The sequence below is a fragment of the Callithrix jacchus genome, chromosome X (genome assembly GCF_049354715.1).
Source record: "Callithrix jacchus isolate 240 chromosome X, calJac240_pri, whole genome shotgun sequence".
In the NCBI taxonomy this organism is placed as follows: Eukaryota; Metazoa; Chordata; class Mammalia; order Primates; family Cebidae; genus Callithrix; species Callithrix jacchus.
In genome coordinates this window covers 82,870,516-82,897,086 of record NC_133524.1, presented here as the reverse complement: position 1 = coordinate 82,897,086, position 26,571 = coordinate 82,870,516, and the positions used below count along the sequence as shown (strand labels likewise).

Below are 26,571 nucleotides of genomic sequence, written 5' to 3'. Positions count from 1 at the left end.
AGCCCATGCGCTTGGAAGATCTGGCTTCATCCCTGACATTCTGCATTTCTGCTCTTCACAGACTCCTTTACCTACTGGGCAGCCTTGTAGCTATCTCCGTGGCAAGGCAGGGCCTTTCCTGGCATGTAAACCTGCTAGGTGAATCCGCCCCTCAAGGGCGTGTCAGTACCATTTCCTGGAGCAATGTCGCAGGGTGGCTCCATTTTCCATTTGAGTTCAAGTATTTTGCTGCTTCCTCTGCAGCTGCCAGACCTGCTCTTGCTGCTGCTCAGGTAGCTTTCTTCTCTTCCTGGCACCACTATGGGCAGAGGTTTTGGTTAAGTGGTTTTTACACGTGTGTTGTTTGTCTGCCTGCCCGCCTGCTTGCCTGCCTTTTTTTTTTCCCCATTATATTTCTCTCTTTGTTTCTTAGGGAGAGCGACTGGTTGGTCCCTTGCTCACGACTGGAAGAAGATGAGCTCAAGCTATCGGAGTGAGACCAGCAGCAGCAGCTGTGGAACCCAGCAGCTCCCAGAGGTGCTGCAGTGGCAGCCCCAGCATTACCACTGCTACCATCAGTCTAGCCAAGCCCAGCAGCCTCCAGAAAAAAACGTAGTGTATGAGCGAGTGAGGACCTACAGTGGGCCCATGAACAAGGTGGTGCAGGCCTTGGACCCCTTCAACTCAAGGGAAGTGCTCTCCCCTCTCAAAACTGCCTCCTCCTACCAAAATTTGGTTTGGAGCAACCACTCTCAGGTACAGCAAAGACAGCTATGCTGGGCTAGTGGAGAAGGGCAAACTTCAACCTGAGTTCTCTTCCTTTCTGCTTCTTTGCGTCTATCCTACAGGATATTTTTTGGTGGACTGCAGTTATATTTACCTTGGACAGTCACCCAAATTCATCTCTTGGCTGTTATTTCATTTACTAGTGTCTATGGTTGTTTGTCTTTGGGTTTCAATGATTTCATAATCTAACAACAGCGTAGGAAGGTTCATTTTCTGTTTGGTTTGACTGAAAGATCTGATCCAAAGAATCCTTTAGCCTGTACTGCAAAGCAATTCTCAAGTTGAGTACAGTTTGTTTTTAAAACAAGTTCTTACTGATTCACTTCATATCAGAAGCAAACAGGTTTTTTTGTATCAAATATGGTGATGCAGGTATAGTGGTATGTCTGAATGATAAGCAATTATTTGTGCTTAGCAAAGAGTATGCTGCCCCAGGATAAATGAGAGGTGCAAATATCTGAATTGTCATATGTGTTTTATCATCCAAGAATGACACACTGATTGTGGTACAGCCTAGGTGAATAATTTATGGAATACTTATAGAAAGATTACTGAAAGAATGAATATAGGACTGAGGAGGCCAAGACGTAAGCAACTGTTACATGAAAGCTACAAAAGACGGAACTCTAAGACATCCTATAAAATGAAATAAATTTGTTTCTTCAGAGTTACTCTTAGCATCAATATCTGTGTTAATAACTTTGTCAATAAATACAGGGTAACACTGTAAGACAGATTTATGTGTATTTTCATCTTCTGACAACTTTTACATTAAATTTGCATGTTTTAAGCTTTATGGAAAATTCTGTCCAAACTGAAATTATGCTTTTAAGATATGAAAGTCTCAAAAAGCAGTAATTGGGATATGATGCTATGCTACATTATTATTACCAATCAGGAATAACAAATATTACTTTTTGAAAACTCACAAATTTAAGTAGAATATAAAGTAACATTTCTCAACTGCATTATAGAACAATTTTTAAAATAATTATTCAAAGATATAGATAACCCACAAACTCCAAATGCCACAACTTTACTCTTCTATTTCAATCTTACCTTCATTTCAGAGAAAAATATTTTTAAAAAATTTAGGATTTACCATCAGTAATTTCCTGGTTGAGCAAAATTCCACTAGTACTGAGGTCAAGGAGAAGAAAAAATATAAAGGTCAAAAATACTAGTTTGTGTGAGTGATAAAAATAATGCAAATGTTCATCCCAATATTCATATTGAGATGCTAATGCAGAACAAAATGAATGTCACCTTCATTTTATTGTAGCTCAAAAACAATAATGTGAAGGTTAAAAACAATTACTATTATCATAGGAATGCTAAAATCATCCTATTTGCCATAGTTACTTAAACATATTTAGAAACTTTTTTGTCAACTTGCTAGTAAAAGAAAGTAATAGACATTTAAAAGCTGAAATTTCACAAATTATAAATATTGGCTACAGAACAATTTTTAGGAATATGTTTTGTTGTTTGCTACTTGTTTCAAATTCCCCTTCCACTAACTCAGGACCAAGTTGGTTGCACTTTTTACAAGATTTTCCTTATTTTACCTGGCATTTGCCAAAGTAATCCTTACAAATGGACTATCTCTATCCTAAAATGCAGTTTGCCATGGAGGAGTTTATAAAGAATCTTAGAGGTAGAAGGTGCGGCCGCAGAAACTGGGATAAAAGATTAGAATGGAGGACTCTGTGAAGTCTGAAGTTATTTATGACTGAAAAGAAAGAAAAGTAAGTGCTGAAAGCAAATGAGAAAGGTGAAAATTAAGCTATGAGCTAAAAGGAAAAAAAAGAAGTATTAAGTCCTCAGTGAAACAAGAAGAGAGAATATTTGACTACAAATTTTCAAACTGCATTGGATATCAAAGGGCATTCACAAATCCACAAAAGACAATTTGGCAAGATAGCTACCACAAAGAATATGACTAGAAAATTACTCTATTTTCTTTTCCTTTCTCCCTGTTTATTGATGGAAGGCCATTGTGGCATCATGTAAAGTAAGACCTAGATTTGATCTGAAATTACCTTTATGCTGACGAAATGAGTATAATGTGATGGCAGCTTTATTATGTACCATGACAAGCCTGAGCAACAGTACATATTATTCAAAAACCTTTCATTCACTTCATGTTTTAATAAAGTCTCTCCTTAATGAGCCATGTTTCAGATGAGCTGATGTGTAACAATTAGTCTAATAACAAAGTTTGTGACCATGGCAGCTAGAAAAATGGATATTACAATCAATTGTTGATCATCATGAATTCAGTTAAACTTTTACTTTTTTTTTTTTTTTTGTCTTTTGGTGCTTGGATGACATTCAGGGAATTCATGAGATTTTAAAATAAATATTACCATTAGTAAAATATGTTGTCCTTGAGAAACCAAAATTCATGCTACTCTGCTTTGCTTCCTGAATCATAACTTTAGGTCATGTAGTAAACATTTTTGATTTAATCAAATGTTTTTTGTAGCACTTTAGTATTTTCCATTTCCAGCTTTTGAGTACATGCTTTTCTTCTCTTAACCTCTTGTGCACTAAAATGGTGTTTATGGATATAATCATATTTTAAATTTCTCCAGATATATAATGTTACTTTGTTTCTTTAAAAATATATTCTGTTTTTTGGGTATGATTTTGTTTGATTGATAGGGTTTTTCTCAGAGAAAATTAAATGTAGAAATCAGTTGCTGGTGAAATTTTCTAAATTAATAGTAGAATTAAAATTACTGGGTTTATCTACATGAGCAGGTATAGTCAAACAGTTATAATCAAGATCTCAGGTGCGTTTTAGAACTAAACGTGGTCTTGCAAATAAACGGAGTTTTAGAAGCTTAAAATAAAACAAAAATTCATAGTTCAATCTTTTAAAAAGCTTAGCTATTTACCTACCATCATTAACTCAAAAGGAAATGCCTTAAATGGGCAACATTGATATTAATTATTTACTGGGCTTAGATTTTTTCCTTCCACCAATTTAGGCTTTTATGAAGTTCAAGATATCTTTCATGTATACAGAGGAGCTCTGTTGTGAGAGAGAAAAATGGATTAAAATAAAATATTTTAAATACCAGTCATTCACTGAATACATGTTTATTAAGTGCCTATTTTTTAGCAAATACTGTGATCCTCTGGATAAATACCATGAACCTGTCCAGGGAGCGTTCATTTTTAGGACAGACATATGGAGCCTGGTCTGTAGGTGTCCCATGTATCTATTTATATTTCTTTTTAAAGGATTATTTTGTGTCGTGGCATCAGTATTTTATCAAGTTAAACATGTTTTTGTGAGAGAAGGACTATTTTAGTGTATTTGTTATAAGGGTTGCCATTCTTTTGAATTTGAAACTTGCAAACAAATCTAACTCTAGAGAGCAGACTGGGGGAAAATGTGTGTTTATGAATGGCCTCTGTTCTCAACAATTATTCAGCTGGGGGTAACCCTTGTTTATATGATTTTTTGTGCTTTTTCTTTGATTGCAAAGATTGTGGATAACTCCTGTACTGTTCTAGGATTTCTATACATTATCAGAAAAGTTTCCTGTTCTGTAGGGAGTGGTGTGCTGCTTTGATAAATTGTTGTTCAAGGGCGTAGTCACTGAAGTGAATGATTGTTCAGGGAAGTAGGTTGCCTGAAAAAAGAATGAGGTCATGGGATAAAGGGGTTGCATTTTCAGCTTTGGTCATCCCTTTTGTGCTTACATTTAAATGAAGCTATAGAAATTGGAGTGAAAATGCCCATGGCAATTGTATCTTGTTTAAGGGAGGTCTGATAAATTGCTGTGCCTGGTTTCAGTCAAAGGCACTCATAAGCTGTCACTGCACGTGTATGGCAAGATACCGGGGTGGCAAGTGGAAGAGAGAGAAACTGTCCTTTCAAGTTTCTCTTCCTGGCAATTCCTTACAAAACAATTGGGGGATGTGCCACGCTCTTAATCCCTATTTAAAAGTTAAAACTTTTATAATTAAATATATTTCAGTCAACTTTTTCTTCACACCAGGAGCTATCCCAGTAGAGGTCCTTTTCTGAATTTCAATAAAGTGTATACACTCATAATTTTTAAAGATAGAAAGTATGCACTGCAAAAGCACTGTATATTTTATTTTCTCTCTGTCTCTTAGTTTTCTTCAGAGAAAAAACCCAGGAATGGATATCTTAAATGAGGGATTTGGGACGGTGAGAAGGAGGAACAGGAAGTAGTTCTACTATACATTTGGTTGCTTTCTTTATATGGCAACAGAAGCACAGATTTTATCCTAAATAAAGTGTTTATTTCATCTAAAGAGAGAGATTATTATAAATTACATGTTTCTTGCTGTATGAAGTTCAGTATAACATCACAACAATAACCTCAGGCAGGTGTTTAACTATGTTACATGGATTTGAAAGATTTTAACAAAAACATCTCCCATACTACTCAGGGAATTTATTCAAATTGAGGTTTGCCTTGGCAAATTCTGTCAACATAAATGTCAGGTGGTTTTTAAAGATATTGTTTCTTTTGAAACTGTTCAGCCTAGAGTGTTTGTAACTCACTATTATTACCTTCAGTGATTCTCACAGTCATTGGGACTAACAGTAGCATACGCAAGCCTTCCATGATTTTCCTTCCTGGAATATTATACTGTATATTACTCTTTATGTAAAGTTTTAAAATTCAAATTAGACAACATAAAAGAGTTACACATTCATTGTAACAAGTTTCCAAATATTTAGAGACAAAGCCTGCACTACGTATGTAATATTCTCTATGATCTAATTCTCATTGCGTCAGTCTCTCTTGTATGTCTTACACCAGGCTTTTGAATGCTTTGACCAGAGCTATCAACAGGAAAATAAAGCCAACAGGCCTTTACTGAAGAGATACAGATTTTGCAGTCTAAAGAGCAACTGCAGAGAAAAATCTTATGAAGAAAATGCCCAAACAAGTCTATGTGGAATGTCTTAGGAAGAGTTGTAAATAAATACGCAATGATGAGATGAAATTTGGCAGAATAGAACTGTGAAGCAGTCTAGTTGGAGTCCCTAGGAATGTAGGCTTAGGTTTCAAATGTTTGGGGTTTGGTTAATTCCTGCTTTAAGAGTTTGCTAGCTGTTTGCCTCAGTTACTTTATCTGTAAAATGGGGCATTATAATACCTAACACATAAGATTGTTGCTAGAGTCAATGCGATATTATATGGTGGAAAACACATAGCACAGTGCCTGACACATAGCAAGTGTTAAATAATGTATTTCCTTGAATAAATCACTTGGCCTCTCAGGACCGCATTTACCTCATTTGCAAAGTGGGGATAAAATATCTTCCTTCAAAACTGTTATGAGTACTGATTGAGATAACATGTGAAGGTGTCCAGCACAATGTCTGACATGGAGTTAGCACTCAATTTTCTTTCCTTTACTTTATTATTGCTATCTAAAAATGCAGCCAAAAAAACCCCTTGCTACACAGGCAAGATAATAAGCTAAATGAATAGACCCTAAAGTAAAAGTTTCTTTGACACTGGAAAGATTAAGTAAACACATATACTTGAAAGGCTTATTAAGCCTCTACTAGCTAAGAAAGGCTAATGAGGAAAAGCATGAAAGCAATTTTCTAAATCATGTGGTATGTATTTATGATGTTTACTGGAATAAACATCCTTTAGAAGAGTAATTTGGACGTTCTCATGCTCTTATAGCCTTTGAACTTGAACTTCAATATTTGAAATGGAGTTTTAATAGTGTGTTTTCTTTTACCTTTTTTCAATGTAAAGTGGCACCAAGCATTAAAGCTTGCTTGCAGTCTACATCTTACTTAATTTTTTCTCTAGAGATGCACTTCCAGTATGGTAGCCACTAGCCACATATGGCTATTTGCAGTTACATTTAAATTAAAATCAAGTCAAATTAAATATTTGGTTCCTCAATCATACTAGCATCATTTTAAGTGCTCAAAAAACATGTGGCTAGTGGCTGCTGTATTGAGCAGCATAAAATAGAGCATTTCCACCATTGCAGAGAGTACTATTGGCCAAGTCTATACTTGTAACCACTATGCTATACTGAATGTTTCTGCCCTACACAACTGACTTTTATTTATATTATAGTCTCCAATATCTGGTTAATTATTGCATTTCATGATTCATGTCCTTGTGTACAGTCTCCTAAACCACCTAAAATCCTTTGGTACATAAGCTAGGCCATAAATAAATAGTGTAAATGAACATTTCAATTTTTTAAAAATATTTTAATTACCAAGAAGTCAGATTATATTTTCTTCTTCATAATTCTTTTTATAAAATATTTTTTCTCATAAATGTTATTGATTATTTTGTGTCAAAATATAATGTTCCAGCATTGGGCAACAAGTTGATTAATTTTTAGTTATTTAAAAAGTCATAATGCTTCAACAGATTTGATAGAAATATGATGAAGAAACAAAATCACTTTGTACCTTATTATGCATTGTATGATCTCAGTAATAAAACGGCATTTGATTTGTAATTAAAAATCTTTTCAAAAACATTTATAATTAGGTTCTGATGTTAGGTTCAAACCCCTTATCTTGATGATGTTAAAGGGCCTCCTTAGGACAGTCCAATTCTACTTTTACAATCTATCTCCCATTACCCACCTCCTTCCACCTTGTGTTCCAGACACTACACCACTCTCTATTTCTTAAACAAACTGAACATTTTACCATTCATGCCATCATCCAGTCTGGCAATATCCACACTTCCCTCATATCTTTGTTGGAAACACCTTTCTTTCAAAATTCATGTGGAAAGTTGTCTTCAAAGTTTTCTCAACCCTGAATCTTCTCACCCTCTCCTCACTGTAGTGCTCCAATCTCACCTCCATCCTAGAGGTGGTCTCCTTTTAAAGCTAGTATCACTTTGCATTATTTAACTATAAAGTGGCACGGGTACTTATAATACTGAGTTGTGTGTCAGTGATCCTTCTTCCCCACCACCATGGACTGAATACTTCTTGAGGGTTGAGGTTTTTTCAAATTAAAACAAATGTTTTAAGTAATATAATGAAATTGGAAATTACATGTAAATTTTTTTTCTCTCTCTCACCCTCTTTCTCTCCTCCCTTTCTGTGATTATAGCTTCCAAAAATGCTTAAATATGGCAACCAGCAGTGATTTCAGGAAAGATACATGACTTAACTGGATTGTTTGTGGGTTTCACTCTTCTGTGCCCTCTCTTTGAACTGGAGATGGAAAGAAAGACACAAATAGCCTCTGTGAAAAAAGTGAACATATAAAATAAACAAAAGGACGTTGTTTAATAAGTTGACTGGTTTACTGTTCTAATTCTTGGGTCCCATTAAGCATCTTGATTTGACTTATTTTTATTTGGTTTATACTTTTTTCCCCTATAAACAAGTATTAATCATTAATTATTGTGGCAAATGTTGTTAAAGGGGTAGCTATTCTGATCTGTTATTATAACATTTCCCCACAATCTTGTAGTGATACTTCATTAATCAAATTATCTTGAAACTGCTAATTAGTCTGCTTATAGAGATACACCCTTCACCTCCCATGCTGCTGAATTTCTGTGAAGTACTTTTATTTATTGTATCTTACTCAGTTACCTTGTAATTCATTTAGCCTATCATGCATGTGCTCAGAGATGCCTTCATAAAAACTACTACAGGTTGAGTATTTCTTATCTAAAATGCTTGGAACCGTAAGTGTTTCAAATTTGGGATATTTTTTAGAGTTTGAAATCTTTGCATATACATAATGAACCATCTTAGGGATGGGACCCAAGTCTAAGTACAAAATTTAGTTGTTTCATATATACCTTATACACATAGATCAAAGATAATTTTAAGCAACATTTTTAGTAATTTTTTGCACAAAAATGTTTGACTGCATTTTGACTGAAACCTGTCAAATAAAGTCAGGTGTGGAATTTTCCATTTGTGGTGTCATGTCAGTGCTCAAAAGGTTTGAATTTTAGAGCACTTCAGATTTTGGATACTTGGACTAGTGATGCTCAACCTGTACTATTGTTCAGTACTCACCCATATACCAAAACACATTTAGAATTTACCAAGAAAAGGGCCAGACACCGTGATTTATACCTGTAATTCCAGCACTTTGAGAGGTCGAGGCAGGCCCATCACTTGAGGTCAGAAGTACGAGACCAGACGGGTTGACATGGTGAACCCTGCCCCCATCCCTACTAAAAATACAAAAATTTGCCTAGCATGGTGTAGCATGCCTGTAATCCCAGCTACTCAGCAGGATAAGGCAGGAGAATCACTTGAATCTGGGAGGCAGAGTTTGCAGTGAGCTGAGATCATACCACTGCACTTACTTCAGTCTGGGTGACAGAGTAGGATTCCATTAAAAAAAAGAAAGAAAGAAAGAGAAAAGAAAAGAAAAAAAAAGAACTTACCAAGGAAAGATTTTGGGTTCCTGCACGAATTTACTTTAAAATTTTGGCAAATTTAGTTACACCTAAGAATATGTTCTCTATAAAAGTTGCGTAAATTCCCTATACACATCCCATATCTCTCCTCTGCTGCCAAAACCTTCAATGACACTAAATATCTATAAATTGCTTAGTCTGACTTTTAAGACCCTCCATGATCGGGCTCCTGTGGAACTAACTTTCTGAAGCTCTCCTTCTGGTGTCCTATGTTTTAGTTAATTGTAAATAATTGTTCTCTAAATAAAGTCCCCAATTTTCCACAGCTATGTCTTTCACTCCATTGCTTTTACATCTGGAATGCTCCTGTTCCTCACCTTTAGCAATCTAGACATACTGAAATCACACAAATTTTTCAAGCCTTTCCTCAAGTGTAACCTTGTGATCAAATCTCTGACTGTCCCAGGTTGAAGTTAGCTCTTAGCCCTCAAAACTCACCTAGTGAACTTCTTATAGGTCTTATGATAGTCTATTTAATTCCTACTTGCACTCACAGTGTTTATCCGTTACATGATTATAAGCATGGAAGGGTAGAGATTATATTCTACTCATCCTTTATATCTCTTTCAATGCCACTACACAATAAGTAGTGAAGAAACTGCAAGTTAATAACTTAGTGGCATATATAATCAATCCAGTGAAAACAGTATTTCATATTAGTACATGGGCTTTTTATTTTATTTTTTACAACTCTTCCATGTGTAAGAGTATCTAGTAAAAAGCTTACTAGGACCTCAAAAATTAGGTAGAACAAGCATTATTATGTTTATTGTACAAATTGTACAGTGTATGAATAAAGACAATATTCCTTGTGCATTATTTGTCTGTTAAACAAATAAGAAAATTGAGGCTCAAATAGCTCAAAATAAGTTGTCTATTTAGTACAGCTGGTTAGTAAATGCCCTGAGTTTAGAAACCAGCTCCTAATATTTTCCTTACATCAGCTATCTCCTTTAATTAACTTTAGATAGATACTCATGATTTCTAAATTAGTTCACATTTTCTATTTCAAATAATGTTGGATGATTACCTTTACTGTATATTTTCCTTTTCTAATGTTCCATTATCAGAATGGAAAATATCAAAATTATATTAGACAACAAAAATATTTTCCTTCTGATTTTCAAGGACTTGCTCTGAAATAATCCTAGAATTCAGTGTATATGTTAAGTTTTTAAGGTTTTTCCCTTTATCAAAGGAGAATAACATTTTTCAGCTTCTGCTTTCACTTCTTTCTCCACTGCACTGAGCTACTCAAAAGCATTCTCACTAAAGTAAATAATGGAGACATTTAGGCTGTTGGCACATCATCTGATTTAACTCTGAAAACAGCCTTTTAAACAAATAGTTGGAAATAAGATATACTTTTGTGAATAATGATTCTCTAGGAAAACCAGAGTTTCCTAGTTCCAATTTAGGGTGTACAAAGGTATAGACAATTATCTCAAGTGATGTAGTGAAAGTATCCCCAAAACAGACTGATTTTAATCTACTCTGGTCTAAAAATTGGTAATGCCATATATACTTCATAAAAAGTAAAAATGCAATAGGAGGAAGAGAGCTGTTATGACTTTCCCAAAGTTGAAAATCATTATTTGAAGCAGTGTTGGATATATTAGACATGAGCCCACATAATTATAAGCCAAATGCGTTTTCACCAAACTCTGCTTAAAGAAAGTTGCCTATAAAGTATAATGCTTGTGTACATAGCAAGTTTGACCCACAGGAATAAATGACTCAACGAAATGCTGAATATTTTATCAGAAAAAGTAAGGTCTTCCTGCAAAATTGAAAAGATTAGATGATGAGTATTAAATAAAAATTCAATGGTTTATTGAGTTTTAGAGGCCTGTGAGTACACTCTGTAAATGTATCACACATTTTACAAACAACTTCTATTGAGTTTATGGAAGCTTAAATTACCTAGTCAAGGCCGTTCTCTCACACAGTCACTTTTGGGTGGGTCTCTTATTTTCAGGTCTCCAAAGTTGCTTTTCACAGGGAATAATTTTAAAAGTCCCAGTATTTGACTTTCTGTTATAAGGACTAGTCAAACCTAACCATATAATTAGGTTACACAACTTGAAAAACAAAATATAATGAGGTAAACCATAAAAGTGGCAAAGTATAGTGATTAAGAGCATGAGTTCTGGAGTCATGCTAACTGAGTTGGAATTCCAGCACCTTAACATTAGCTGTGTAATCTCCATCTGGTTACCTATTCTATCTCTGTCTAACTTTACTTGTGTATGCAATGGAGTCGTAATAGTATCTCCTTTATAGGGTTGTTTTGAGTGCTAAAGAGAATGATCTATGCAACATGTTTGGCATATAAAGCTATTAATAGGTGTTAGTTAACATTATCATAACCAGCATCATCAAAGAAAAACAAGACTGATAAGTTTAAATAATATCCCATTTCCTACATGAGGAAACTAATCTCAGAGAGAGAGCATGTGTAGACCAATATTACACAAGTGGCTAGTAATATAACTGAGAATAAAATCCAGGGCTCGTGACTCCAAGTCTAGCACTTTTTCCACTATGTTATGACAGCCACCACCACCCCATTATTGTCTTCAATTATTTGGTCATCAGGAATGTGGAGCTGTGACACAAAAGGAATAAAAACTAAAAAGGTAACTGTTTATTGAATTCAATAGTTTGACTATGAAGAATTTAGGTAAGCTATATACAGATGTGTAACAGTGAAAATTAAACACTGACTGATACAGGTTATTAAGAGGGAGGTTCGGATTGTTGTTCCTGGGGTACTTTTAAAACTAAGATCTTTCATTCATTCATTCAGAAACATTTTGGAACTCTTTCTATGGAATGTTCAATGGTTATTAATGGGATGACTTGCAGCAATCTTGCCTAGAGCTTGATGACATTGAAAATACCTTTCAACATCAAGATTTTGTTCATTTTGGACATTTACTTATACCATCTTAGGTAGTTCTGTAAACTTCCAGGGAAAAAGGGTTTTCTTTAGCAAATCTTTCTGTAATTAATAAACCTTATGTTCAGATAGGTATTCCCCCTTATGATCAGCCTAAATCCATATTGATGCAATTTAAATTCATGCTGGTCAACAACATATGTCTAAATATTTTTGACTCATGTTAAGCTACATCTTAATGTTGTAGTTTTTGAAGCTATTACATTTGTTCCCTACTATTTCCATGAGGTTCATATGGGAAAGCCACATTTGTCTAGATGATCAATTCTAATAATGAAGGCTGAAGTAGGGCTAAAAATAATTGAATATATTATACTCTAGGGAATATTCCAGCTTTCCACATTTAAGAAGATTAAAGAATTCTTTCATTTTAGGGTGAGACTAGTCTTTGCTCAAATGCAACAGTTTGCCCTTCAAATATCTATTATATTAGCATTTAAATAAATAATTCTGCCTATACTCACATAAACAAATGTTTTTGTCTGTGATGTGTGTGTATTCCTACTTGTTTTAATTTCTGCAGATTTATAAAACTCTTAATACACTTTTGTATATTAAAAGCTAGTCCAGTAAGTGAGTAAGGTTTGCTAAGTTTCATTTTCTAATGCCATCATATTTGAATTGGTTACAAGAAGGAAGAGAGAGCTATTATTTTACAACACCTACCAGATACTAGCCATCTGCATAACTGTCTTCTAAGAATGATACTAGTGTAATATTATTAGTCCCAGCCTAAATAGACCAAACATCGTCTAGTCATGGATACCTTCACACAGTGCTTATGGATGTATAATTATCATAGTCAAATTTGGGAAATTAATAGGGCAGTATCTCTTCAAATGAATAACACACGTACTCGATGGCCCAGCAATCCCACTTCTGTGTGGGATTCTAAAGAAACATGTTGCAAAAGGATGCTCATTGCAGTACAGTGAAAACGTGGAAACAATCTGAATGTTAATCATAGGAAAATATATAAACAAGCTATAAAACAAGCATTTTGGAATACTACTAATTTAAAATAATGAGTTAAAACATGTATCTAGTACATAATACAAGAGATACAGTTTGGTTTAAGTTGTAGAACAATAAAAGCAGTAATATTACTACTTATACATAGATATTTATGTAAAGACACCTTAACTGACAATGGTCACTTCTGGGTAAGTGAGTGGAGGGAAGATGGTCAAAAGAAGGTCTTTAACTTTATCTATAACAATTTTTATATTAAGAATGTGTTCATGTATTATTGCATAAATAAAGAGCACCCTTTTTTTTATTGTCTCCTTGAATCTTCTCCTGTTGGGTCTGTGGGCCAAACCTGCCTATACAAGGTTGTGTTTATAACCATTTTCCTAAACTGGAGAATGTATACCTGTTTTGTCTATAGTCTTTAACTTTCTGCATTTGTCTGAGCAAGTCTTCTCAATTATCAGCCGAAAATCTGGGAACATATGCAAAAGATTCCTGGAAACACTGAGCATGTAGTATTGCTGTTGATATAAGAGGTGGGGGTGGTTGAAAATGCTACGAGTTCAACAAGAAAGAATGCAAAACTTTTGGCAGTTTGAGTAAATGCATAGTCCTATTTTAAGAGCACATGTAACATCTACATTATAGCTATAGTTCTGTAAGAGTCTGTCAGTGTTTACCTTGTAAATTAATGATTCTGATTTTTAATAGTACCCTTGTTCTAAAGAAAAAAAATATTTATACCTTTGTATAAAAAAATCTTGCAGTTGTGCCAATTGATTCAAATTATGGTAAGGTATAGGGAGATTGAGTAATGCCATCAACTCTGCACAATAATGAAGTTATTGCAGTTTTCCTGATTTTGAGGAAATATGTAAATAATGCCAACATGATGAATAGAGTGATCATTTATTTTATCATTTTTAAAAATTATATTCTTTCACTTTTATAGATTATTTTTAACAGCAGAGCCTACTCTTTGAAATTAGACTAGAAGCAGAGTAGACAAATCATAATTAAGAGTCAGCTTGAATTGATTTAAAATTAATTACTCTGAGTTGAGTTTTCAAAGGTAGCTTGAAATTTACTTTTAAAATTACTCTTAGTTGAGTTTTCAAAGGTAGTTTCTTATATTAGTTTGAGAATTATTTTTTCTAAGTTATTTTATTTTTTAAATTTTGGACACAAATTAAGTGTATATATCTGTGGGATGCATACGACATTTTGATAGAGGCATGCAATATGAAATAAGCACATCATATAGAACAGGGACTCTATCTCCTGGTTTGAGAATTATTAAATTTTATGTCATTTGATGAGAAATTACTTAATAAGTATAATGTACACTATTTAGGTGATGGTTACTTTAAAAGCCCAGACTTCACCACTATGCAAAATATCCATGTAACAAAACTGTACTTGTATCTCTTAAATTTATATGAATTTTAAAAAAGAAATAAATTACTGAAAGAAAAGTTTTGTTTGATAAAATATATCTTGTTAATTGCAAATATATAATAACATTGGGATGTATATGAACACAGAGTCCTTGAAGGAGAAACAAAAAGAATGCAACCTAACAGTAGAAGGAGAATGTATTCCTGTGAAGGCACTTTAGAAAGTCTTTTATCATTGGGTTTTGTGAGAAGACAACAAAGTAATTCAGTTCTTCGGAAAGATGGACACCATCTAAGAAAGCACTAAATAATGCTCTTATTTCTGACTAACTGTATTATTATAAAAATAAAGAAAAAATACTTCAAGAACTTAAGATTTTCAAATAATTTCTGAACCTCCTTTTGTTTCTCTTAACAGGAACTCCATTCTCCAACTTTAAAAATATCTACATGCGCCCCAAGCACTCTACATATAAGCCAAAGTACTGAACAGGTAAAGGAAGTTGTGAATTACATTAGATTTGTTCCTCTTTTTTATATGGAAATATTCTTCATGCATGTAAGCAATCTTTAGACCCTCATAAGACTTTACACATTCACACCATGTGAGGATCATAAAATATAAAAGAGGATTCTCGCATATGAGAATCAGCTCAGCCCATTAAAGTAATGTGAAACAAGTGCTATGAATCAGATTTTTCTGTTTCATTGCCTATTCAATATAACTGCTTTTAGTTTGAGTGCAGTTTAATTTAGCCAAGGATCTCTTAGTGAGTATGGATAAAATAACTAAATCTCAAATTGATTGAAGACTTGGCTTTATGAGTGATGGTATTATGAGTTTATATTCAGAGAGAATACCTTATAGGGTCATAACTAACTCGTCTTATAGGTGTATGATTTGAAAGACACACAAGGGTGTATTTCCTTAGCCTTTATGGCCTAATAATCCCACTTTTAGGATTATTATTGAATCTAGACATTGTGTATTTAAAAGGTAGCTATAATAATAAAGAGAATATTAAAATATGTGTTTTATTAAGTAATTGCCATATATCAAAAAGCAAATTCTAGAAAGCAAAACATAAAGCGCACTAACTTTGTTGTTATATGAAAGAGGAATAAAGGGGGCATGGGATTTTGAGGCTAGGAAGGTGGGAGACGCTGTTTTAAGAAAACAATCTGACCCAGATGAGGGGTCAGGATGTGAACTTGGACAGTAAGGAGACAAATGAACAAAACCTGGTTTTTAGTCCTTGAGTACAGCAAGGAAAATGTGATATTATACAGAAAAAAAAGAAGATTATCAAAGAAAAGTTTCCCTACCACTTCTCAGTTTGGTCTAGATTAGAATTAAGTCAATTAGAGTAATGCACTTACTGTGATTTTGCTGAATACCAAGTACACACCGCATATTATTGCACTAAGATGAATTATGCACAATTACTATTTTCAAGGAGCTCACAGACTAGCATGAGCCACATATATAACAAACCATTGGACAGTGGGATAAAGGTTATAAGTGACTTAGAAACGCAGCTCTATAGGACCACCAAAGTGAGATTGCCTCAAAAAGTAAGTTCACTTAAATCACAGGGTGTTCACTACACTCAAATTCAGCCAAAAAGATAATTATTAACTATCTTTTTTTTTCATAATTAAGGGCTTTAAAATTGGGTTTACTGTACATATTATTTCTGATAATGAAATTATGTTTGTTGTAGAAAATTATAGAACTATAAAAGAATATAAAGAAGCACAAACAAAAATTATTCATGATTACTTCCCCCACCTAGAGATACTGTTCTTTATAATTTTCTGTGTTTTCTTCCATTCAAATACAAAATTGAGTTTATACCATACATACAGTTTTATATTCTCATTTTCTTACTTACATAATATCATGAGCTTTAAATATAAATTTGTATTATTCAAGACCATTATTTAATGGTTGCATATTCCTGCCTATGGATGATTATTCAATATTTTTTGACTCAATAAGAGAATGTCTGCCTTGTTGAACCTTCATCAGCATTGTTATTTTTAAAAATTTCCTGTAAAAATATGGCATTCTTCTGCTATGTTTGATTCTTAGTTTGGCTGAACACTTTTTGTTAAGTTTATTAACCATTCGCTCTTAATTGTTTATAAATTCTTCATGTCATTTGCTCATTTTCCATAGTGTGATTTTATTCTCATTGGTATCTAAGAACTCTGTTTATATTGGTGATATTAACTCTTTTCCCTGCCCTGGACCCCGCCTCCTGTTCACTATCAGGCAGGGAACCACTGGCTTAGGCCTACAGCACAGAACCCCCATCCCAGGTTGATAGCACTAAGTGATTGCTGACCTGTATCTCTCTGGGTAGAGACCCAGGAGACAAGTAAAAGACCTTTGGCCACAACCACTACTAATGTCCTCTCTGCTGCCTCCAAGTTGGGAAGAAAGCAAACACTGATATCTCCCTAGATATTTAATGGATATCTCTGGAGTGCCAAGCCACAATCTACAGCCAGCACTCGTGGGAGAGGAGACCACACTTTCAGAGCGTTGAGAGTGAGCCTAGCTGCAACTGTGAGAAAATAAGAGGAGCAACCGGACTGAGCAAGAGCCTACCAACTGACCACTATGCCTACACGCCACCTACTGGATCACATCCCAAAGCTTCAACAACAATACCTCGCTAACATAACCCCCTGTGAAACCAAAGACAAGAAGTCAACTATTTAGAACTTACACAAAACCTCAGCTCTGTGAAGACATCCAAAAAAGAAGTCTATTGACTGTCCTCAATCTGCGTTGCAATTAAAGGAACAACCACACACAAAGATAAGAAAGAACCAATGCAAGAACTCTGGCAACTCAAGTGGCCAAAATGGCTTATGTTCTCCAAATGATCATGCTAGTTCTCCAACAAGGGTTTTTAACCAGGCTGAACTGGCTGAAATAACAGAAAAAATAATTTAGAATATGGATAGAAAAAAAAGATCATTGAGATTTAGGAGAATGGAAAAACCCATTCTGAGGAAATTAATAATCACAATAAAATGATACAGGAGCTGATACATAAAATGTTCATTGCAGCACTGTTTACAATATCAAAGACCTGGAATCAACCCAAATGCCCATTGATGATAGACTGGATTGGGAAAATGTGGCACATATACACCATGGAATATTATGCAGCAATCAGAAATGATAAGTTTGTGTCGTTTGTAAGGACATGGATGAATCTGGAGAACATCATTCTCAGCAAACTGACACAAGAACAGAAAATGAAACACCGCATATTCTCACTCATAGGCGGGTGATGAAAAATGAGAACACACGGACACAGAGAGGGGAGTACTAAACACTGGGGTCTATTGGGGGGAAAAGGGGAGGGCCAGTGGGAGGGGGAGGTGGGGAGGGATAGCCTGGGGAGAAATGCCAAATGTGGGTGAAGGGGAGAAAGCAAACAAAACACACTGCCATGTGTGTACCTATGCAACTGTATTGCATGCTCTGCACATGTACCCCAAAACCTAAAATGCAATAAAAAATAAAAATAAATAAATAAATAAGAACCTAACTGATCTGCTAGAGTTGCAAAACACAGTAGAATTTCACAAGGCAATCGCAAGCATTAAAAGAAAAATACACCAAGTCAAGGAAAGAATCTCAGAACCTGAAGACTGGCTATCTGAAGTAAGACAGACAAAAATAAAGGAAAAGGAATGAAAATGAATGAACAAAACCTATGAGAAATATATGAGATTATGTAAACAATCTAAATCTATGAATTATTGGCATCTCTGAAAGGGACAGGGAGAAAACAAACAACTTGGAAAACACATTTTAGGATATAGTCTATGAAAACTTCCCTAGCCTTGTTAGAGAGGCCAACAGTCAAATTTAGAAAATACAGATAACCATGCAAGATTCTTCACAAGAAGATCATCCTCAAGACACATAATCAGCAGATTTTCCAAGGTCAAAATGAAAGGAAAAATGTTAATGGCAGCTAGGCAGAAGGGACAGGTCACTTAAAAAGGGAGCCCCATAAGGCTAACAGTGGACCTCTGAGCAGAAACCCTATAAGCTAGGAGAGACTAGAGGCCTATATTCAATATTATTAAAGAAAAAAATCATCAAACAGTGATTTCATATCCAGTCAAACTAAGCTTCTTAAGCAAAGGAGAAATAAGGTTCTTTTCAGATAAGCAAATGCAAGGGAGTTTGTTACCACCAGACCTGACTTACAAGAGATCTTGAAAGGAGCACTAAATATGGATAGTAAAGATCATTGCCAGTCAATAGAATAACACACTTAAGTGCACAGACCAGTTACATTGTAAAGCAGCCACACAAAAAAGCCAGCATAATAACCAGTTAACAAAATGATAACAGAATGAAATGCACACATTTCAATACCAACCTTGAATGTAAATGGGCTAAATGCCCCAGTTAAAAGACACAGAATGGCAAGCTGAAGAACCAAGACTCCCACCAAAAACAATGTCTTCAAGAGACCCATCTCACAGACAGTGACATCCATAGGTTAAAAATAAAGGGATGGAGAAAAATCTACCAAGAAAACGGAAAAAAGATAAAAGCATGGGTTGCAATCCTAATTTCAGACAAAACAGACTTTAAACCAAGAAAAATTAAAAAAAGACAAAGAAGGGCATTACATAATGGTAACCTAACATTGCAACACAAAAAATAAGGAAACAAAGAGCAAACCAACCCCAAAGCTACCAGAAGACAAGAAATAACCAAATCATTGCTGACGTAAGGTTTTTTGAGACACGAAGAAAACATTCAGAAAATCAACAAATCCAGGAGTTCGTTTTCTGAAAAAATTAATAAGGAAGATAGGTTGCTGGCTAGACTAATGAAGAAAAGAGAGAAGATCCAAACAAACACACTTAGAAATGACAAAAGAGATGTTGCCACTGACCTCAAAGGAATAAAAATAACCATTAGTAACTACTACAAACACCTCTATGCATACAAACTGAAGAACCCAGTAGACATGGATGAATTCCTGGATGCATTTTTCCTTCCAAGATTGAAGCAGGAAAAAAATGAAACTCTGAGCAGACCAATAATGAGCTCCAAAATTGAATCAGTAATAAATAGCCTAACAACCAAAAAAAAAAAAAAAAAAAAAAAGCCCAGGAACAGATGGATTCACAGCCAAATTCCACCAGATGTACAAAGAAGAGTTGGTACCAGCCGTATTGAAAGTACTATAAAACAACTGAAGAGATGGGACTCCTTTCCAAATCATTCTATGAGGCCAGCATCATCCTGGTACCAAAACCTTGCAGAAAGCTTCAGGCCAAAATTCTTGATGAGCATTGATGGAAAAATCCTCTACAAAACACTTGCAAACTTAATCCAGCAGCACATTAAGAAGCTAATTCACCACCTTCAGGTAGGTTTCACTTCTGGGATACTACACTGGTTCAACATTCACAAATCAATAAATGCAATGCATCGTATAAACAGAACTAAAGACAAAACCACATGATTATCTCAATAAATGCAGAAAGGCTTTTTAAAAAATTTAACATTGCTTCATGTTAAAAAATCTCAATAAACTAGGTATTGAAAGAACATACCTTAAAATAATGAGAGCCATATATGACAAAACTACAGCAACATGATAGCGAATGGGAAAAAGCTGGAAGTATTTTCCTTGAAAACTGGCACAGGACAAGGATGTCCTCTCTCCCCACTCCTATTCAACATAGTATTGGAAGTCCTGGTTAGAGCAAACAGGTAAGAGAAAGATATAAAGAACATTAAAATGGAAAGAGAGGAAGTCAAACTATCCCTGTTTGCAGTCGACATAATTCTATGTCTAGAAACCCCCATAGTCTTGGCCAAAAAGTATCTTAAGCTGATCAACAACTTCAGCCAAGTTTCAGGATACAAAATCGATGTGCTAAAATCACTAACATTCGTATACATGGACAGCAATCATGCTGAGAGCAAAATCAGGAATGCAACCCCTTTCACAATTGACATACACACGAAATATCTAGGAATACAGCTAATTAGTGAGGTGAAATATCTCTACAATGAGAATTACAAAACACTACTCAAAGAAGTCAAAGATGACACAAACATATGGAAAAACATTTCATGCTCATGGATAGGAAGAATCAATATTGTTAAAATGGCCATACTGTCCAAAGCAATTTATAGAATCAATGGTATTCTTATTAAAATACCAAGGACATTCTTCACAGAACTGTAAACAAAACTATTTTGCAATTCATATGGAAACAAAAAAAGAGCCCAAATAGCCAAGGCAATCCTAAGCAAAAAGAACAAAGCTGGAGACATCTGGAGGCAAAGCTACCCAACTTGAAACTACTACAGGGCTACAGTAACCAAAACAGCATGGTACTGGTATAAGAACAGACACATAGACCAATGGAACAGAATAGAGAGTGCAGATATAAGGCTGAACACCTGCAACTATCAGATCTTCGACCAAGCTGTCAAAAACCAGCAATGGGGAAAGGAATCCCTATTCAATAAATGGTGCTGGGATAACTACTAGCCATATGCAGAAGATTTAAACTTCCTTATACCATATACAGAAATCAACTCAAGATTGATTACAGTCTTCAAAGTAAAACCCCAAACTCTAAAAAGCCTGGAAGACAACCTAGGCAATACAATTCTGGATATAGAAACAAGATGCCAAAAACAATCCCGACAAAAGCAAAATTGACAAGTAGGATCTAATTTAACTAAACAGCTTCTGCACATCAAAGGAAACTATCAACAGAGTGAACCAACAACCTACAGAATGGAATAAAATATTTGCCAACTACACATGTGACAAAAGTCTAATATCCAGCATCTATAAGGAACTTGAACAAATGTACAAGAGAAAAGCAACCCCATTAAAAATTGGGCAAAGGACATGAACAGACACTTCTCAAAAGAAGCCATACATGTAACCAACAAGCATATGCAAAGAAGCTCAATATCACTGATCATTAGAGAAATGCAAGTGAAAACCACAATGAGATTCTATCTCATAACAGTCAGAATGACTATTATTAAAAAGTCAGAAAATAATAAAACCAAACATGCTGGTGAGGCTGTGGAGAAAAGGATACAGTGTTGGTTGGAGTGTAAATAGTTTAACCATTGTGGAAAGCAATGTGGCAATTCCTCAATGGGCCCAAAATAGAACAACCCTTTTACCCAGCAATGCCATTCCTGAGTATATACCCTACTGAATATAAATCATTTTACCATAAAGACACATGTATATGAGTGTTCATGGCAGCACTGTTCACAAAGGCAAAGATAGGAACTCATTATGCCAAGGAATGAGAGATTGAATAAAGAAAATGTGGGACATATATACCATGGAATACTATGCAGCCATAAAATAGAACAAGATCATGTATTTTGTGGGCACATGGATGGAGCTGAATGTCATTATACTTAGCAAACTTACATAGGAACAGAAACCCAAATACGACATGTTCTCACTTGCAAGTGAGAGCTAAATGATGAGAAATCACAGACATAAAAGGGGAAACAATACACACTGGCTCACACTTGAGGATGGATGGTGGGAGGAGTAAAAATAACTACTGGGTACTAGGCTTAGTACCTGGGTGATGAAATAATCTGTACAACAAACCCCTGTGACATGAATTTGCCTCATTAACAAACCTGCATATGTTCTCCTATAATAAAAGTTAAATTAACCTACAAAAAAAGTTAAAAATAATAAATAAGTCTACATGAAATTCCCCAAAAAGCTCTTTTCCCATCAAAAGTTTACAATGATATCTATGGCCCTCTCTTTCCAACACACTGAAGATCTAAAGGTTTAAGTACACACACATATACGTTTTTCTCTTTGTGTCTCTTTTCATTTTTTTAAACATAAGACATCTTTTCAAAATCAGAGATTTAATTCATCACTATTGAGCTATTATTTTCTTGTAATCATTTAGAATGAAACAAGCATTTAAAAATGCTTGTCAAATATAGTTTAAAATGTGAATTAAATACCATGAAATGAGTATAATACAAGCACCCATCAAAATGTTGGATAGAACACATGCTTTTTTCAATGTTTCTGAAACTTAAATTAACGAAATCATCAAATCATACATCATCATTCATGCAAATAACAAAATTTCACCCTGTAAATTGTTCCCTATTAGTATTGATAGCTCCAAGGTCAATAAATAACTATGATTGTATCCAGCCTTTGTCCTTTCTTCACAGGAACTTCATTCTCCAATGGTGAAAGTTACTACATATCCACAGACCACTATTAGGAAATATGTAATACAAAATCCTGAACAGGTAAGGCACAAACTTTTCCCAACATATAATTCTTTAGAAGTTAATTGCTTAAACAAAAAGGCTTAACCAGTTACCAGATCCTCAAGATCAGATTTTTGGACTTTCTTACAGTTACAAACTAAATTTCTGATTATTAGTATCAACAAATGCCGCCTTTAATGCCAGACAACCATGAGTCTCTATATTCTGACTCAGAGATGCAATACTTCCAAGCAGCTTGGAAATGTTGGGTTGTAAAGGTTTTCCTCTTGGATAGCCCCACACTTATGCTACAAAAGACTTTTATGGACTTTGAACAAACAAAAAAGGGACAAAGTTCTTTTACAGCCTTCACATAAAAGCTCTGCCAACTGCTATACCAGGGGTTAGAGTCTTTAGGCTATTCACATTTGCCATGGAGATATGGACTAGGAAGATGAAAATGAAAGTCAAAAGTTAAAAAGTGTCCCTATGCCTTTATTGCCTCTGGTGTGTGAACTTTTTTTCCCAGCAGTGAATTGTTTAGAATAAAATATCTTTTTACTGAGATATATATCCTTACATTTCACAAACTAAGATTCTGCTGTAATAATCCTTCCTCAACACATGCATTCACATTCACGCACACATACTTCTTTAGCTCCAACAGGAGGCTCTATGAAATTGTAAGAACATCGGTTTCATTAACTGGCAACAGTATGATCCAGATAGGACTAGAACAGTTCTTTGCTTTGCTCTGTATTTTTCTTCCATAATGGGAAACCATCCTGCCCTTCCCTTATAAGATAAAACCAACTGCTTCAGCTGTGGAAAGGAAAGGGTTAGATTAGAGTTCTGCTTGCTACTATTCTAGGTGAGTGGGGAAGATGTACTAGGCTTCTATGAGTATCTATTCCCTTTCTTCTTTATTTATTTATTTATTTATTAAAAATCATCATCTTGTGGCTCTTTAGCTAGGGAGGCTGCTAGTTGTGCATGTGTGTCAGTATGAACCTATGAGGTTCTGAGTTGAGGAGTGATTGTTTTGGACATTTGCTTGAGTTTTCATATATCCATGTAAATATTGAAAGGGCATGTTATTATAGCTAAATCAGTTGCCTATTCCTCCTTTTGCAGAATCAAATATTTAAACAACAAATCTGAACAGGGTGGAGGTAGGGAGGGGAAGGAAGGAAGGGTGAAGATTTGAAGGGCCTGGGAGACGAGAGTGTATCTCTTTCTGTTACTTGGCCAGTCACTTTACACACATTCCTCTTGTTACTTTCCCTCTCTCTTCTTCTTTCATTTTACACATAATCTGAGGGATATGCATACTTGGATGCATATTGCACTTGATAATCCTTGCTTTCAGAGTTGGTTCTAGATAACCCATTTTTTTCATAATGTGAGAATTGCTGTACTTGCCTAGGATATATCCAGAGAGACTTTAAATGTCCAGTCACTTGGGTTCCAATCCACTTTGCCAGCAATACTTAACGTGACTTTGGATGAATCCATAATCTTTAGCTAACAGAGAAAATGAAGAATTAATGACTTTTGGGTACATACTCCATGCTAGGCAATTTCAATATTACATCCTGTTTAATCCTAAAAAGGGGAAAAAACAGAAGCACAGAGAAATTCAGTCATTTACTCAATAAATATTTATTGATGGGCTACTACGTGCCAGAAATTGCACTAAGAACTGGAGGATAAAGCAGTAAACAAAACAAGGTCCCAACCTTCTTCAACTTAAGTTCTTAGCTAGTGTAAAACCATTCAATTACAAAGCAGCAAAATTAGAACTGAAATTGAACAATGCAGAGCCGGGAGTGAAACATTTGTAAATGAAGGACATTGATGATGGATGTCAGTTAGGATGTAATACTCACCTGTGCACCCCCTTACCCACATGTAGGTACAAGAACAGAGAAATAAGAAATATATATGCAAGCACCTAACATATTGGAAAAACTGAGCCTACTCCTGTAAAAGCTCATCAATATGGCTGTGTTCAACTACAAACTTGTTCAACTTGTAGTTGAACACAGCCATATTAAGTTTTCTCTCAGGACAAATTCCCAGCAGAGGGTTGAAGAAAATGCTCATCTAAAATCATTTAGCTACTTGCATTATTGAGGAATGAAACAGATTTCAAATTTCATGATGGTTTATAATCAAAACATAATCGAACTTGTTTTACAAAGCACCTTGAAATTCCTGTTTAGCTATACCTATCATTTTATTTATCTAAGCAGATTCTTTTTTTGTTTGCTCTTTAAAATCCCCTCAGGAGAAGATTCTAGTTTAATTACAATATTTATAATAAGTTGAGCCTTCTAAATAGCAATTTCATCCTCTTTCACCTCCCAGCTTGTCTAATCTTTATTTCTTTTTCCTGTAAAACTGACTTCAATCCACTTCTTTCATTATGATTTTTTTCTATCTCTGTTAAGCCTTTAAATTTTTTGTTGTTCCTGATCTTTCTTATTCTTCATTTGTGATCATTTAATCTAAGAATTTATGCATTCTGTTTAAAATTAGATCCAGAAATGAAGGAAATACATTTGTTCCATTAGTGATATAATCCAATTGATACTAATCAATTTCATTAATTTTCCAGTTGTGTATCTCCTGCTATGGGGAAGACACTATGCAATCTCTCAACAGAAACAGAGAAATGAGACATGTTTCCTAAACTAAAGGAGCATATAATTCTTCTCAGGGAAAGAAATAAGACAGGTCCACAAATAGCTATGTAGAACACATGGTGAGATGTAGGATAGATGCCATGAAAGGACTACAGATAAATTCTTATTGGAGTTCAGATGTTGGAGTTAACACATTTGTTTGAGGGAAATCAGGGAAGGATTTATTGTGCTATTTAAGGTATTAATATAATTAACCTTATATTAGCATTGTTTTACTACTAAGGAAATGAAAGTGTGAGTAAGTGTAATAGCTTGCTCAGGTCTTCTGATGAAAATTCATCACTCTCTATCTTTTCTGACAGCTATTTTAGTGGGTAGCTTTAACGAGATTCGATGACTTACTGGAGGTGGAGAAAAATCAAATATGACCCTAAGCTTTTTAGCTTGAGACACTGAGAGTAAGGTGACCCACTTAAAATGATTGAAAAGTGAGTGGGAGGAGAAGTAGACTTAAAAAGGTTGAACTTTTGAGGTTTATTTGAACCAGTAGCATTTTAGTTGCATGGAAACAGAAAGATACCTAACAGGCAGTTAAAAAACGACTCAGAGGAAAGTCACATTTGACATAGAGATGTGGGAATCATTCCTCTTAAAGGTATCATTGAAGCTACAGGAATCAGTGAGATAACGAAGAGGTAATTGAGAATGTTGAGGTCAGAACCTTGAGAAATGGCTACTTGAAGTGGACAGAAGGAAGGGGCTACTTGAAGTGGACAGAAGGAAGGAGCCACTTTCACACGAAGAGGGGTTACCAGAGAGAGATGTGAACACACCGCAACTGATGCAAATGCAAAAACAGGGTGATGAACCATCTTAAATGACCAAAAGACCTAAGAAGATGAGGTTTGAGAATAGAGTTTGTCCATTAAGGAACTGATAGTGACACTGATAGAGCAGTTTTGGTATACTTGTGGAGGCAAAATTCAGATGCAGTAAGTTAACAGGTGAGCAAATCCAGAGGAATTGAAAATATGAGTGAAGATTACTCTTCTGGAAGTGTATTGGTCAAAGGAATGGG

General features: G+C 34.9%; 1 protein-coding gene across 2 annotated transcripts in view; it reads left to right on the top strand.

The window, feature by feature from the left end:
* The first annotated feature begins 245 nt into the window (after positions 1–245).
* The window catches only part of POF1B (POF1B actin binding protein), an 89,527-nt gene continuing 63,201 nt past the window's right edge, over positions 246–26,571 (top strand). For both annotated transcript variants that reach the window (XM_002763050.6, XM_078362989.1), the window contains exons 1-4: positions 246–272; positions 413–735; positions 14,962–15,036; positions 22,804–22,884. In XM_002763050.6, the coding sequence (XP_002763096.3) occupies positions 454–735; positions 14,962–15,036; positions 22,804–22,884 (438 nt within the window). In that variant the 5' untranslated portion in view covers positions 246–272; positions 413–453. The remainder of the gene's footprint in view (positions 273–412; positions 736–14,961; positions 15,037–22,803; positions 22,885–26,571) is intronic.